We start from the raw sequence: 16,183 nt of genomic DNA on the forward strand, positions 1-16,183 counted from the left end.
TTTTAATATTAAAAATTTGGTTTGGCCCTGACCTGTTTGGCTCAGTGGATAGAGCATCGGCCTGTGGACTGAAGGGTTCTGGGTTCGATTCCGGTCAGGGGCATGCACCTTGGTTGCGTGCACATCATGGATGTTTCTAACTCTCTATCCCTCTCCCTTCCTCTCTGTAAAGAAAATCAATAAAATATATTTTTAAAAAATTTTGGTTTGAACTATAGAATTAATCCCCCCCCACTTTTTTAGGCCAATAAAATATTATATTCTAGGTTGAAATTTTACCACAGGTAGTACACAGACACATATAAACATAAAGACTATAATATATTTTGAACTACTAATTTTTTGAGGGAAAATGCAAGAATTATTCTCCTTAAAAATGAATTTCCATATTTCATGCCTTCTGTTATCACAACCATGTAATTTCTCCCAACTTAGTTTGAACTTTTAACTCCTGGAGGCCTCAAATTTTTAGGTAGCAATTTAAATATGTAGCATTTCTGAGATTAGTAATACTTTCACATTTTTAAGGATATCTATACTAATAAAAGAGAAAAATGGTAATTGGCGTACGACGATACCCTTTTCATTGGCTAATCAGGGCTATATGCAAATTAACTGCCAACTAAGATTGGCAGTTAACTACCAACAAGATGGCGGTTAATTTGCATATGTAGGCACAATGCGGGGAGGTGAAAGGGAAAGCAGGAAGAAGCCCCCTGCCACTGACAGTGATTGGAAACCCAGGGGGGAGCTAAGAGCTGGGGGGCAGGGCAAAGGCAGCCCTGGGGCCGCCTTTGCCCTGCCCCCCAGCCATGATCTGAGAATCAGGTGCCTTTTTCGCCCTGGCCAGTGATAGCAGGAAGTAGGGGTGGAGCCAGCGATGGGAGTTGGGCACGGTCGAAGCTGGCAGTCCTGGGAGCTAGGGGTCCCTTGCCTGGGCCTAAAGCGAAGCCCACGATCGCGGGGCCGCTGCAGCTGTGGGTTCCCGCTGCCTGGGCCGGACGCCTCAGCCAGAGGCTTCCTGCAGGGGCAGGGGCAGAGCCCGTGTGATCGCGGCACCCCCCGCTGCCACTGCAGGTCCCCACTGCCCGGGCCGGACACCTAGGTCGGAGGCGTCAGGCCTGGGCAAGGGGCCGATCCTGCGATTGGAGGGTGATGGGGGTCAACGCCTGAGGGCTTCCCAGTATGTGAGAGGGGACAGGCTGGGCTGAGGGACACTTCCCCCCGCCCCCCCCCAGTGCACGAATTTCGTGCACCGGGCCCCTAGTATTTCAAATAAAACCCAAGACTTATTTCATTAATAGATTCAAATCTATCCTCTAGGTTTTTCATAGGAGGCAAACTGAGATTAATATTTCAGTACTGTGTTATTTCAAAATACCTAGATATTTAATAATTTTTATTTTTTAATTCAGCAGACTTCAAAGTTTGAAGTTACCAAAGACTTTGGAAAACTATGTGTAGGCATATATCATTACCGCTGAAAAGGTGTTTTGTTTTTTTTAACCATATACCCTTCATTTTAGTGATGTATTTTTGCCTTAACAACTTTGAGACTTTAAAGCCAATTATTCCCTAAAGCATTTCCTCGCCCAGTTTTGTAGCAAGCGAGGATTTATTGAGCTGGCCAGCGACTACAGTTACAGCACCCTGCCGAAGCAGAGGCTGAACTGCAGTACCGACTACAGGAGTTACATTTTATTATTAAATTCTGTGGAGGCCCAGAGAAAATGTGTCTTTCAAATTCTGAGCCCCCCACTATGGAGGAAACTCGCTTTATTTATACTTTTTCCAGTCCTTTGTCTCCCAAATTTGGAATGAGACTTCCGGGCCTTTGGAGAAAGCAGGCCTGCGTGCTGGGAAGGGGCCATGAGACCCTATCTCAGGGCCTGGCCTGATGTCAGTACCTTCCTGTCTGTGTGTTTTAGGAACAGACAGCACAGCATGACCCGCCTGGCCGAAGCGCCAGATATGCAGCGCAGCACAACAGGGATCGCTCGGCAGCCTTCAGCGGCGCTAATGTGAGAGTGCTGCTCTGGTTCCTGCAGAACCGGGAGGGACGCGAGGGGCGCGGGGTGGGGGGGTGGGGGGGGTGGGAGTGGGGGTGCCTCGGTGGAGCAGGAGGAGCAGGAGCAGCAGGAGCTGGCCAGGGGGCGTGGCTGCGGGGGCGTGGCTGAGGGGCGTGGCTGCGGGGCGTGGCGGAGGTGTGGGGGCGGAACTATTGGGCGCGGCGTGGAGTGACGGCGGGGGCGTGGCGGAGGTGTGGGGGCGTGGCTGTGGGGCGGGGCGGGGCGTGACGGCGGGGGCGTGGCGTGACGGCGCCGCGGGGAATAGAAAGTGAAAGGGTTTTTCTGGCTCCAGCTGTCCCGGCGCCGCCCCCACGCGCGCCGTGGCCCGGGGAGGACGTGAGACACGTGCTGAGCCTCCGCGGCTTCTGCCGCTGAACGAGCGGGACTCGCGGGACCACGACGGGCCGATCTCTTCTCTCTCCGTCTCCGTCTCTCTCTCCTCCTTGAATTTATGGGGGAGACACCGGTTGAACTCTCTCGGGTTTTAAATAAAATAAAAGAGGAATAAACGTTTGCTGTGACCCCACCCGCGGATGTGGAGAGAGAGAATGGAGGGGGGAGGAGAGAGGCGGCGCCGCAGCGGATCAGGCCAGGTCGCCGGCCGCCCGGGTGGGTGCCCCGCCTCGGTACCCGCCCCGCCTGGGTACCCGCCCCGCCTCGGGACCCGCCCCCGCGGACGCTCTGCCGGGAAGGAAGCCTCCGCAGGTTTTTGGTTTTGTTACGAAAAGTCCACTTCCTTTTTTTTGTTTGTTTTCTGCAGATTTTTTCTTCCTCATCCGGGAATCGCACAGGATGGAATCGCTGCCGACCCGCCCACGTCCGGGGTATATAACCCACCGGCCGGGCCCGGCCCCCCACTCGGCCACGCGCCATGGGGCTCGCGCTGTGGCTGTTCCTGCTGCTCCCGCTGCTGCGGGTCCCGGTGAGCGAGCTGCGCCGCCTGCAGGGCCGCCCGAGGGTGGGGGCGGCAGGCAGCCCCGGGTCTAACGGGGCGGGGAGCGGAAACCAGCCCGGGCGGCGCGGCACCTGGGCGGCTGGCGGGGGTGGGGGCCGGGGGTTGCGGGCGCCCCGGTGGACGTGCGGCCACGGGGCGGGCAGGTGGCCTGGGTGAGTGTTTTAAAGGCGCCTTTTTAAAACTGTTTTTATTGTGTCTGAGAGGAAGAGCGGAGGGAGCGGGGACGCGGGTGCGAGACGTGGACCCACAGGTGCCCCTGCCGCCCGCGCTCTGGATCCGGCCCGCAGCCCGGCTGGTGCGCTGACGGGGGCGGGGTGGGGGGCGGCGGGGGCTCTGGGTCTGGGGGTCGCCCTCCCCCCCGAGACACGCCGGGGGCTGGACGCCCGCTCTGGGGGCAGCTGGATATTGGGCCCAATTCGGGGCCTTCCCGCGGCGGTGCCGCCGGGCCGCGCGCCCCCTCGCCCCTGGCGGGGCCCCTGGAGGCAGCGGCCGGTGGGCCCGACCGCAGGGGCCGGAGGGGGCGAGGGTAGGACCCCCAGTCTCTGGAGGGGCCCAGAAAGGAGAGAAGGAACCCCTGCTTCTCTCCCCGGCCTCACTCGGAAAGGGTTCCCGCAGGTGCCGGGTCAGGCCCACCCCACCTCCTCCGGGCGCCCTGCCTGCTCCTTAGAGCTGCTGGCCGGGTGGGCGGCCACTGTCCAGCGTTTAGGCTGGGCCACCCCGGGTTCTGTCTGTGCTGATGTTGATGTTGTGACTAAATTCTTCTCCCGTGTGAAACCTGTGCGTGGTGACAGCTCCCCCCAGAGATGGGACGAGGAGGCCGCGGGCCCGCCTGTGGAGCCAATGCGCACGTGACCCCGGTTCCTGGGCCCCGGCTCGGGGAGCCCCTGGCTGCCTCTTTCCTGAGGCTGCTACATGCAGAGCCATGACAGTGACCCTCCCGTTCCAGGGCGGCGGCCCAGGCGGTGCTCCGTGTGGACGGGGCGTGCTGTGGACCTGCCGGGGTGACAGTGGGAGGGATGGGGGGGCGAGAACGCGGTGAAACAAGGCTCCTGTTTTTGCAGCTGACCCTGAGCCCCTCGAGCAACCTGTCATCGGAGCGGTGCCCGGCAAAGCCGAGCCCGGGCAGCAGGTGCGGGCCCAGGGAGTACTGGTCTGGGAGGCACTGCTGCCAATGCTGCCCCGCAGGTGAGTGGGGGCGGGTTCTGTCCATTGGGCCCGCACTGAATGCACGTCGAGCCATGGCTCTGACGGGGCGGCAGGGAGGAAGCGGCCGGGCACCATGCTGGCCAGCGGACCACGTGTCCACCTTGGGGCCTTCCAGGCTGGGCCCTGGGACCCCCATGGCGACCGGGACGCTGGGCTGTGCCCGGGCAGCTGGTGGCGAGCCCTGGGCCGGGGGGGGCGGAGCGCTGGGCTGGGGTCCTGCCGCCTTGACTGACCCTGGACCAGAGGCGCATCCTGGGGGCCTCAGAGGTGTGTCGTGGGCGGGGGGCGGGGTCCCGGGTGCCCCACCACACAGCTGTCGGGGAGCGATTGCTTCGTCATTTCCACGACCTGGTGACAGGCAGAGATTACTCCAATGCTGACGCCCAGGGACAGGGATTTGCAGTTTCTCACCAGAGGGGCCGGCCCAGGGCCTGGCGTGGAGGCCGCACAGCGGGGCGCCGGGCGTGCCTGGTGGGTCTGACCGCACCCCGACCTCTTGCACAGGCCAGTATGTCCGCAAGCCGTGCAGCAGCCCCCACACCCAGGGCGAGTGTGAGGCGTGTGACACAGGGACCTACACGGGACATGCCAACGGCCTGCCGTCCTGCCAGCTGTGCACCACCTGCCGCAAGGGTGAGTCCCAGCCCCTTGAGTCTTGACCTTGACCCCGAAGCCCCTTTTTTAATTTTTTAAATATATTTTTATTGATTTCAGAGAGGAAGGGAGAGGGAGATAGAAACATCCATGATGAGAGAGAATCATGGATCAGCTGCCTCCTGCACACCCCCCACTGGGGATCGAGCCTGCAACCCCGGCATGTGCCCTTTACCCGATTTGAACCCGGGACCCTTTAGACCAAAGGCTGACACTCCATCCACCCAGCCAACCAGCCAGGGTAAGAATATTTTTTTTTTAATTAAAAAAAAAAAAAGTGTTTTCTGAAGGTCTAAACCTGAAGATAATTCACAAAAGAAAAATCAATGGGAGAAATACCCTGGAGTGATGATTAACCGAATAAACAAATAAATAGATAAATAAATAAAATCAATCAAAATATAATTAAAGAAAAAGAAAGGGTCTCTGAGAGTGAAGAGGTGGACCGTTTTGTGTCCGCCAGAGCCGGTGCCGCATGTGGGGCGCAGGGCCGTGGGGATCCTGGCCCAACGGGAGATGTGGGGTCAGTGCCAGCCTCGGAGGAAACACTGGGTGTAGTGGGTGACGTTCCCACGGGCCAACCCCACTCCCCACCGCCCGCCTGCCTCCGTCTAGACCGGGGCCCACTCTCCCCGTGTGTCAGAGCCCGGCTGGTGTGCGGTGGCATCACCGGGAGCCGCCCATGTCCACTGGCAGAGTCCCAGCCCCGGTGCCTGACCCAGCCTCCCCTCCCCCCGCAGACCAGGAGGAGGTGAGTGACTGCACCCCGACACAGGACCGGCGGTGCCAGTGCAAGACCGGGGAGTACTACTGCGACTCTGAGCACTGCCCGGAGGGCTGCTACCGCTGCACCAGGTACGGCCTCGGGCGCGGGCAGCCGCACAGCCTAGCCCCCCGCCGCCCCCCCCCCTCCCCCCGTGGCGTGTCTGCCTCGGGTTCTGCCGCGGCCCGCGGTTCTCCATCTGTGACCTGGTAGCACCTGCCACGTGGAGGCACCTGCAGATGAAATCCAACCAGTGGCCTGGCTGTTCCCACCGGGGCCGCCCTGGGGCCAGGGCTCCGTCCACCCAGAGCCACGACCCGCTCCTCCCACCAAAGCCCCCCTGGAGTCGGCACAGACGCCAAAGCACAGAACCTGCCCGGGTCCCCGAGGGCTGGAGGGCGGGGCTTGGGAGAGGCAGAGGCCCGAGGAGGGAGGGAGGTGGAAGCCATAGCCCGGGAGCCAGGAACCAGGTGTGGGCAGGGCCGGCCCCGCGGGCTCTGGGAGGACCCTCCTGCCTCCTGGGCTCTGGGTGGCAGCGCCCCTGGCGCTCCTCCTAGACCTGCTGCTGTGGCCTCTGTCTGTCCGCCATCGCGCCGCCTCCTGTCTGCGTCTCTGGGCCGCTCCCTGTGAACAGGCTCCCCTTAGGAGGACGCGGTCACGGGAGGCCCGGCTCCTCCGCGATGGCCTCCCTTTAGCGCCGTCACACACACAGATTTCCTAAGAAGCTTCATCCTGAGGCCCCGGGTGGGTTCGATGGGGGGACCTTCTGGGAGACATGACAGCGATGAAACCCCTGGCAAAATAGCTCCCTTTTTAAAAGAAATGGATTTGTATTGATGTCAGAAAGGAGGGGAGAGGGAGAGGAACGGCAATGATGAGAGAATCATGGATCAGCTGCCTCCTGCACGCCCCCCACCGGGGATGGAGCCCGCAACCCGGGCCTGTGCCCTGACCGGGAATCGCACCGTGACCTCCTGGCTCCTAGGCCGACGCTCCTCCCCTGAGCCCCCCGGGTGGGCAGAGCAGCGCACTTTGTGAGGCGCGTTGTGGGCCCTTCAGTGCAACTCAGACCATGTGACCTGTGGCCCTGGGACCTGACAAGTCCGAAGTAGGAGCCGCCTGCAGGTCCGGTTCGATCAGGGCTCTGCTTCTCTCGACTCCTTTGCCCGCCCATCTCCATGGGCTTCCTCTCGGGGCTGCTTCCTCTCGGTGCGGCTGTGGCTCCCGCAGGTGCAGTCCTCAGAGCCGCACCCCAGGGGCCCCGAACTCCCTCGCTGTGCTCTCAGCGGTCCCGGAGCCGGGTGAGCCGATGGTCTGGGAAAGCCCGGCACACGCTGTTGGAGCCTGGGGCCCTCCGGGGCGGGGGCCAGCCTGGCCGGGAAGTGATGCTCTGGGTCCTTCACTCCTTCCTCTCAGCTGTCCCGGCGCCACCCTCCAGACCTGCACCCCCACGAGGGACACCAAGTGCGCCCCAGTAGCCCAGCCAGAGCCAGGTAAGCGGCCCCGCCTCTTCCACGGCAACCAGCCTGTGCACAGAGGGCACCGCCCGGCTCTGGGCCGGGGTCAGTGCTCAGCTCTGCCCCGTAGAAAAGAGGCTGCAGGCAGGAAGGGGTGGGTGTGCGTGGCCGGGTTCCAAGAAAACGTTATTTTTTTCTAATATATTTCTATTGATGTCAGAGAGGGAGGGAGAGGGAGGGAGAGAAACATCTATGATGAGAGAATCATGGACCGGCTGCCTCCTGCATGCCCCACACTGGGGATTGGGCCCGCAACCCGGGCCTGTGCCCTGACTGGGAATCGAACCCTGACCTCCTGGTTCATAGGTTGACCCTCAGCCACTCAGCCAGCAGTGGGGGGGAGTGCGGGGAGGGCTTAAAGCACATTTAATGCCCATCCCTCCACAAAAAGAACATAGTTAGGACCTAATCTGTGATTAAACACAAGTGGTCAGAGCAGTGCTGGTCGTGTTGGGTCAGTGGTTAGAGCATCAGCTGGTGGGTTCGATTCCCAGTCAGGGGCACGTGCCTGGGTTGCAGGCTTCATCCCCAACCCGGTCGGGGGTGCGGCAGCCCATGGATGTGTCCCTCACACTGTCACATCCACGCTTCTCTCTCTGTCTCTCCCTCTCCTCCCTCCCCTCCCTCTCTCTACAAAAATCAATGGGAAAATGTCGTCGGGTGAGGATTCAGGAGAAATAAATGCACTTCAGGAAGCTGTCGGGGGAGCAGGCCCCGTGGCAGGGTCACTGCCGTCCCTCCGCCTCCTGGGCTGGCCCGGCGCCGGGGCCACAGCTCTGATGGGCCTGCCCTCGCCCGGGTCCCTGTGGTGGCTCCGCCGGGTGCTGTAATGTCACCTGGGAGACCGGCCCCCGAGCGGCCTCAGCAGCTGGCTCCTGGGTGGCCCTGCCCCGTCCCTCGGGCCACCTGGCCGGGCCTTCCCGCAGTCACCATGGGGTCCTCTCCCTTGTCCCCACCTTCGGGGGGGGGCTGCCTACTGGCCCGGGAGTCTGACGGTCACCCCAGAGCCCCACCCTGGGGCACCGGACCTTCGCCCTCTTCTGGGAGGGCGGACCCTGCGGGCAGCGAGTCCTTCCGCGAGGGACGTGCTTACCGGCTACAGCGCTCTGTGCCCCCAGGACCCCCAGCCGGTTCCCTGTCTGTCAGCGCCTTGGTTGTGTCTGTGGTTGCCATTGTCATTGCCATCGCCATTGGCATCCGCATCGCCATCGCCTGGTGGAGAAGACGAGGTAAGCGGAGGAGAGCGCTCCGGACGGGAGAGCAGCAGCGCGGCCGGGGTCCCGGCAGGTTCTTGACCGGCGTTTTCCATTTAAAATACAGCTGCGCTCACTTCCTTATTCATTTTTAATATATTTTTGTGGATCTCAGAGAGGAAGGGAGAGGGAGAGGGAGACATCCATGATGAGGGAGAATCATGGATCGGCTGCCTTCTGCTCGCCCCACACTGGGGATCGAGCCCGAAACTGGGGCCTGTGCCCTGACCTGGAATCCAACTGTGACCTGGCTCCTAGGTCGATGATCAGCCACTGAGCCACACTGGCCGTGCTGGAGTCACTTTCTCACTCGGGGCCCCTGTGCCGTGTGCAGTGTGCAGCTGACCAGGTGCAGGGCTGCAGAGCTCGGCCCCGCGGTGGCTCAGACGGCGCACATGGGGGGGGTCATGGGGGGGAAGCAGGGAGAGCCCGGGGCTGCTCCGCCCGGGTCGGGGGGCAGGGGAGTGCACCGAGGTCACTCACATCCCTCCGTGTGCCCACAGGGGTGCTGCTTCCCCAGTGGCTGTGCCGGTTCAGGACAGGTAAGTGCGTTCCCTGCTGCGAATCCCAGGCCTTGGCCTCCGAAGTCCGCGTGCGGTTCACGTCAGGGGCAGCCCCGTGCCCTGTGGGTCGTATTTCGGATCTCTCCCACTTCTCCCCGCGCCCTCCTCCCGGCCCCCCCACCCAGGCCTTCACCGTGGTGGTTCACTATTCCCCAGTATCCGGGGGTGCGTGCCTTTATCTGCCACATGTCTGCCCGGCTGGCTGTGCGGTCGGTTTGCTCGCACCGGGTTCGCCAGGAGCAGGCCTGTGCCGCGTGGTGGCCCAGGACGCGATCGTGTCACTGGTGATGGGAGTCCAGCTCCACGGCCCTCTGGTGGGGTCAGGCCCGGACAGGTGGCCCCTCAGTGACCGACGGCAGCAAGCGCGCTGACTGTGTCTTCACTTGCGTTTCTTCTGTCTGATTTTCAGCGACGTCGGGGGAGCCAGGCAGCCATGTAAGTGTCTCCCTGGGCTGTTCCCGGTGGGGGCCTCGGGCCTGGAGGGCAGGGGCGACAGCAGGGTGCGGGAGGCCGCCGGGTCCCTGCCTGCATGCACAGCTCAGCTTCCGGGGCGGCGTCTGCACCCCTTTACTCGAGCCCCGAATGTCTGCTGGAAAGAGACTCACACCCCCCTGGTCGGGCCCGTGTGGGATCGGAGGCGCAGGGGCCAAGGGCTTCGTACGGGTTTCCCGGGGCTTAAAAACCGCAACTTACTGTCCCCGACCCGGGGCCCAGAGGCCCACAACGCAGGGGCCGGGGGGGGGGTGGGCTCCCTGGGAGGCCCTGGGGGTGGGGGTCCTCCGCCCCTGCCCGCCTCCCCTGGGGGTGCCGCCGTCCGGGGCGCTCCTCGGCCTCCGCACTCACCTGGCCGCCTCCAGGCGTCGCTCTGAGCAGTCCTCACAGGGACACTCGGCCGTCACTGGGTTTGGGGCGCGCTCTCACCCAGTGGGGCCTCTGCCACAAAGACCCCATTTCCAAATGAGGCCCCTTCACAGGTGGGGGTAGGACGGGGACACGTCTTTCTGGGTCACCATTCAGCCCTGTCTTTTAAGAAATAATGTTCCTATTGATTTCAGAGAGAGGAGGAGGAGGAGAGAGAGAGAGAGAGAGAGAGAGAGAGAGAGTAGCATCGATGATGCCCTGGCCGGTGTTGCTCAGGGGATAGAGCGCCGGCCTGCGGTCTGAAGGGTCCCGGGTTCGATGCTGGTCAAGGGCAGGTACCTGGGCTGCAGACTCCTCCCCAGCTGGGCCCTGATCAGGGCTCGTGCAGAAGGCAATTAATCCATGTGCTTCTCTCACATCAGTGTTTCTCTGTCTCTCCCTCTCTCTTCCACTCTCTCTGAAAATCAATGGAAACATATCCTCGGGTGAGGCTTAAAAATTAAAAAAAAAATGTGGAAGCATCGGTGATGACAGAGAATCATGGACCAGCTGCCTCCTGCCCGTCCCCCACTGGGGATGGACCCCGAAACCCGGGCCTGTGCCCTGACCTGGAATCCAACCTGACCTCCTGGTTCATAAGTTGACGCTCAACCACTGAGCCACACCGGCCGGGCGCCACCCTTGTCTTGGGCCAGAGCTGGAACCTGAGCCCATGAAGTGTTTTTCTCTCAACGCACAGCCCAGGCTGACCCTCCGGCACCGCAGCCTGTCCCCCCCTGACCCCCACCCCGGAGTGGCTTGCGGTTTGGGGGTGGATGTGCTGCGGCTCCTGTCACCACAGGAATGGCTTTGTCCTTTAGGCGATACTGCGACCCACGGACCCTGTGAGGGGCCCCCCGGTCCCCGGCGCGGAGATAACGCCGCTGTTGCCGGAGAAGGCTGACACCCCGACGCCTGGTGCCCTGACCCACCCGCGACCTTTAGCCAACCCCGACTTCGACCCCGACCCTGACCCCAACCCTGATACCGACCTCGACCCTGACCCCGACCCCGACCCTGATACTGACCTCGATCCTGACCCCGACCCCGACCCTGACCCTGACACCGACCCTGACTCTGACCCCGACCCCGGGGCAGGAGCGGAGCTGCAGGTGGAGGTGGCGGGAGGCGGCCTGGTAGCCCCAGAGGCTGCGCCCCCGACTCCTGCTGCCGCTGCCCCGGGGGCCCAGGCCCAGGCTGAGATGGACGCCGGCCTCCGTCATTGAGCAGGTGAGGGCTGGGGGGTCGGCCAGTGGGGGGGCAGTGAGGCTCGCTTGCTGAGCACCTGCTGAGTGCGCTCCGTTAGGGCTTTTGTCATTGCTTGTCTGCGCCTCCCGGGCCGCCCCCCCCAGGCCACGGACCAGCCGCTGGAACCACAGACTGTCTCCCGGCCCTGGAGGCCATGGCTGAGCTCACGGCGTCCGTCCGTGGGCCGGTCCCCCCGGGGCTGTGAGGGGCCTTGGCCTCCTGCTGCCCGTGGTGTCAGGCGATCTGTGGGCTTCCTGGGTGTGTGGAAGTCCCCGCTCCGCCCTGCAGTTCACGCTGCGTCCGCCCTGCCAGCGTGTCTGTCCATCAGCGGGACCCGTCCTGCTGGACCGGGGCCTCCCATTCACCCCTCCACCTGCGGCCTCCTCTCTCCACATCCGGCCGGTCCACCGCTCGGGGTCCGGACCCAATGTCTTTGGGGACAGGACTCAACCCATTGCAGCCCCCCCCCCCCCAGCCTGTTGTCCACGGGGACAGTGACCCCGAGGGGCACAGACTCAGCGAGTGTGCCCGCCGGGTGCCGCCCCTGGGAGCCACGGCAGGAGGGGCCCCGTTGCCAGGGCTGACACCTCCACTGCCCCCACCGCCGCGCCCCCGTGAGGCCGCCAGGCTGTCCTGGGACCACGCTCTCTTCCCTCCTCAGGATCATAAATGAGGATTTTGTGACGGACACGCCCCGCCCTGACGGTGAGTCCTCCGGCTTCTTGCTCCGTGGTGACGTCCGGGCTGAAGGCGGGACGTTCTGTGGCCTCAGCCTCGCTCACCTTCTCCGATGACCTTGGGGAAACGGGCTTCTTCAAGGATAAGTTTTGGTCCTAAAGGAAGGTCGCGGGTGCTTGGTGTGAGCGTGCTCGCAAATTTCTGAGGAAACACGCGTGGCTGGTAGGGAGGCTCTGTCACCTCGGCCAGCAGGGCCCTCCTGGCTGTGGGCTGCTATGACTGGTGTAAGAGTAAGGACTTCTTTTTAAACATATATTTGTATTGGTTTCAGAGAGGAAGGGAGAGGGAGACACCAAGGATGAGAGAAAATCATGGATCAGCTCCCTCCTGCACGCCCCACACTGGGGATCGAGCCTGAAACCCAGCCACGTGCCTCTACGGGGAATAGGACCCTCACCTCCTGGTTCCTAGATCAATGCTGAACCACTGAGCCACACCTTCCAGGCCCCCAGGTGCTTTCTGGAACCCCATCCTCTCGGGCAGCTCTGGGAGGTCTCCCCACTTCACAGGTCAAAGTTCCGGCAACCTGAGCCCACGAGGCTGCAGAACTCGCCCAGGCCTCAGACCCCAGCCAGGCTCCCCTGGCCGCAGCCTCGTCCGTCCTGCGGGTCCCACCGCCTCTGGGAGCCGGAGAGCAAGCGCAGGGCCAACCTCCGCACACCCATCCCCCGCCCCAGGGCTGCCAACTCCCCGGATCCTGGGTCCCTTCTCCAGGGCCATGGGCGCCAGGACGAATGAGCTGCAGGCAGGTCAGGAGCCACGCCGGGTCCTGGCCACACGTCTTCGTTCTGGTTTCCTTTTTTCAACCACCAAGAGGCTGATTGTGAACGCGGACATGAGGTCCCAGGCGGGACGGGAGGAACCTATGACGTCAATGGGGCTGGAAGGAAATGGCTTCGAGACGCAAGACCACGGAAGCCCGGATCCGACCCGCGTGGCGGTGCAATGTTGCTCGGCCGGAAGGACCCGCTGGGAGGGAGCAGCCGTTCGCGCTCCTGGCGGCCTCCACACCACGGACTCTCCCAGACCTATTGGCCAGAGGAAACCTCTCAGGTCGGCCCTGGCCAGTGCCGCTCAGTGGACAGAGCATCAGCCTGCGGACTGAGGGGTTCCAGGTTAGATTCCGGCCGAGGGCACAGGCCTGGGTTGCGGGCACATCCCCAGTGGGGGCGGTGCAGGAGCCGCTGATCAGTGATTCTCTCTGATCATTGATGTCTCTCTCTCCCTCTCCCTTCCTCTCTGAAATCAATAAAAAAATATATATTTTTAAAAATCTCTTACCTCAGGCCCTAACTGGTTCGGCTCAGTGGATAGAGCGTCGGCCTGCGGACTGAAGGGTCCCAGGTTCGATTCCAGTCAGGGGCATGTATCTTGGTTTCGGGCACATCCCCAGTAGGAAGTGTGCAGGAGGCAGCTGATCGATGTTTCTCTCTCATCGATGTTTCTAACTCTCTATCCCTCTCCCTTCCTCTCTGTGAAAAATCAGTAAAATATATTTTTAAAAAGAAAAATCTCCTGTGTTGGCATTCGGGCGGGGCCCACAGGAGGGGAGGTCTGGCCCTGCCGTGACCTTGGCGGGTGTCAGAGGTCACAGCATCCAGTTTCTGTCCCGGGTCCATCCCTTTGGCGCCTCCGCGATCCCCAGATGGGCCGAGCGCCTCCTGCTCTGAGGAGAGTCCCTGGAAAGCTTCCCGGGGGGTGGGGGGGGTCAGGGCAGGCAGGGGCGTCACTGCCTGGGTCCCAGGGGCCCTGAGCTGGTGGGCGGGACCCGCTGAGGGTGCTGGGTGGCCCCGGTCCCCCAGGCTCTTCCCAGGCGCTGCACCCCGCGGGCTGGAGGGTTGTCTCTGCCCCCAGCCCCCTCCCCGGGCTCCTTGGTCTCTGAGTCCTGGGATGCCCCCTTGGCCAGAGCCGGGCGTGGCATGAACTGGGTGACATGTATGAGCAAGTGGAGGACAGGCACCCAGTGGCCACTCTGAGCTGTCATTTCTTCAGCTGGAGGAGGCCTTTCTTTTTCCTTTTTTTTGGGTTAATCTTCACCTGAGGATAGATTTTTGGCGAGAGCGAGAGGGAGGGGGAGGGAGAGACATGGATGGGCTCCCACTTGCATGTGTCCCAACGGGGACCAGAGAGTGAACCTGCAACAAGGCACGAGCCTTGAGCAGGAATCAAACCCGAGACCCTTTGGTGTGCAGGCTGGCGCTCTACCCACAGAGCCACACGGGCCAGGGCTCAAGAGACGTGGTTTTGTTTTGTTTTGTTATTGATTTCAGAGAGGAGGGGAGAGGGAGAGAGAGATAGAAACATCCATGATGAGAGAGAAGCACTGATCAGCTGCCTCCTGCACACCCCCTACTGGGGACCGAGCCCACAACCCGGGCATGTGCCCTTGAACAGAATTGAACCCGGGACCCTTCAGGCCACAGGCTGACGCCCTATCCTCTGAGCCAAACCGGCCAGGGTCAGGGACCTTTTTTAAGTGCCTCCTAAGATGTTCTTCTGTCCAAAGGCTGTGTGACCTAGTACACCCTTCGATACCTGAAACTCCAGTGAGAGAGAATGTGCGCAGCCCTATGCTCAGAGCACGTGCCCTCAGCCGTCGCGTGGGTAAAGCCGGGGCACGTTCCGCCTGGAGAACATGCAGCCGTAAGAAAGGAGGGTCCCTGACCCTTCGCGACAGACGGAGGGACCTGGAGCGGATTCTGCTGAGCGCAAGGAGCCGGTCAGAGAAGGACAAGCATCACGTGATCTCACCCATGTGGCATCTAACGAACAAAATACACTGATGGACAAGTTGATCCCGAGCCATGGGAGCAGGGACCAGACTGTGGCCCTGGGGGGGGTGGGGGGGGGGAGAGGCGCGGAGAGACCAACCAAAGGCCTGTATCCGTGAATCATGCTTTCCCATCAGGAGTGAGGTGCATTGAATTCTCCCCTCCAGCCCCCAGGGGACGCCCTGCTCTGACCTTTCTTATATACAGCCCGTGTCTCGTTACTGTTTAATCTATAAATAAACCCTTTAAAAACAAAAAGGACATAGAATGTGACAATTTAACAAAAAGGAAGGGAAATATACGGGAAAATTGTTCACCGCACAATCCCCTGCGGCGGTAACAGTGAAACCGACTCCGCGGCCCGTTCTCTCTCGTTTTCACCTGAGTGACCTGTGCCTCCTCATACAGGTTCCGGCATGAAAGGGTTTTCCGGTGGAGAAGAGAATTGTTCAGATGGGAGACGGTGCAGCATGCGGTTCCGCTGTAACTGGTTCCGCTGTAACTGGTTCCGCTGTAACTGGGTCTGCTGGGCCCTGAGGGGGCGGTTTGTGCTCTGCCCTCTGGTTGGGGAGGAGAGGGGCCGACCATTCGCTCTTAAGTGCCCTGGCTGAGGGACGTTGGGGTTGAGTAGGTGGCTGCAGCCGCTGGGCATCTAGTCTTCCCAGCTGCGAACCGCTGGTTCCCTGTCTGCCTTGTTCCCTGTCCCCTGGACCGGCTCTGCCCGTGTCTCCCGCCCTCGGAGTGGCCTCGCCTCGCCGCAGCCTGGCGCTCTGCCCAGCACCCAGCGTGTCCTGGGGACGCCCCTCCAGGGCGCTCTGGGGGGGGGGCTTTGGCTGGATGGCGTCCCCTCCCCCTGAGGAGCACGGCCCCCGACCACGGACACCCCCTGGCCCCGCAACCACAGCCCCTGGGACCCCGGAAGAACTTGGCCCAGTGTGAGCAGGTCGGGGCTCTGCGCACCCTGCAGCGGGAGAGCCACCCCCCCCCAGGCCCGTCGGGGGGGCAGCCCAGGGCCCAGGTGCCAGGTCAGCACCCAGGGCCCTGCTGGGGCGCCCTCAGCAGCGAGGGGGGCAGTCAGGCCGCTCCACCCGCCAGGCCTCCTCTCTGCCCCCTGCCTGTCGCCCTCTGACCCCCCCTCCAGCAGGGCCCCCTGTGGGCCGCGCTGTGTCCCTGCCCGCCCTCCCCGTGGGACCTGAGGCGCCGGGGCTGGTAGTGAAGCATCCATCTTATATAAGAACTGCTTTTTGAAATAATAACCCTACTATTTGTGGCTTAAATACTAGGGAAATAAGACTACTCCCGTTTCAGAGAGGCCATTAAACCTTCCCCAGACGAAGTTATCCGTGCTGGCACCAGGCCAAGCCTTTGGTCGAGGTCTCACAGCGCCAGCACATAGGGGCCCTTTAAAAACTTGCAAAGGGAACCGGAAAAACCCCATATGGGGGAGACCGAGAGGGTAAGAGTATAAATACAGGAAGCTTCCTGTGTGACTTCACCCCGAATTTGAGAGATGTTTTCCTCTGGGCCCGCGCCCAGTAATGAATGT

The 16,183-nt window shown here is 61.9% G+C and overlaps 1 protein-coding gene across 5 annotated transcripts in view; it reads left to right on the forward strand.

Annotated features, from left to right (window-relative positions):
• The first annotated feature begins 2,768 nt into the window (after positions 1-2,768).
• The window catches only part of LOC132241819 (tumor necrosis factor receptor superfamily member 6-like), a 215,580-nt gene continuing 202,165 nt past the window's right edge, over positions 2,769-16,183 (forward strand). For 3 of the 5 annotated variants that reach the window (XM_059710759.1, XM_059710760.1, XM_059710761.1), the window contains exons 1-10: positions 2,771-2,991; positions 4,086-4,209; positions 4,735-4,863; positions 5,625-5,739; positions 7,064-7,140; positions 8,283-8,393; positions 8,921-8,959; positions 9,390-9,415; positions 10,702-11,110; positions 11,790-11,833. In XM_059710759.1, the coding sequence (XP_059566742.1) occupies positions 2,941-2,991; positions 4,086-4,209; positions 4,735-4,863; positions 5,625-5,739; positions 7,064-7,140; positions 8,283-8,393; positions 8,921-8,959; positions 9,390-9,415; positions 10,702-11,106 (1,077 nt within the window). In that variant the 5' untranslated portion in view covers positions 2,771-2,940 and the 3' untranslated portion in view covers positions 11,107-11,110; positions 11,790-11,833. Of the gene's footprint in view, positions 2,992-4,085; positions 4,210-4,734; positions 4,864-5,624; positions 5,740-7,063; positions 7,141-8,282; positions 8,394-8,920; positions 8,960-9,389; positions 9,416-10,701; positions 11,111-11,789; positions 11,834-12,137; positions 13,140-16,183 lie in introns of those variants that run through there. The other 2 variants (XM_059710758.1, XM_059710762.1) reach the window with 2 other exon arrangements.

The sequence above is a fragment of the Myotis daubentonii genome, chromosome 9, assembly GCF_963259705.1.
Source record: "Myotis daubentonii chromosome 9, mMyoDau2.1, whole genome shotgun sequence".
NCBI lineage: Eukaryota > Metazoa > Chordata > Mammalia > Chiroptera > Vespertilionidae > Myotis > Myotis daubentonii.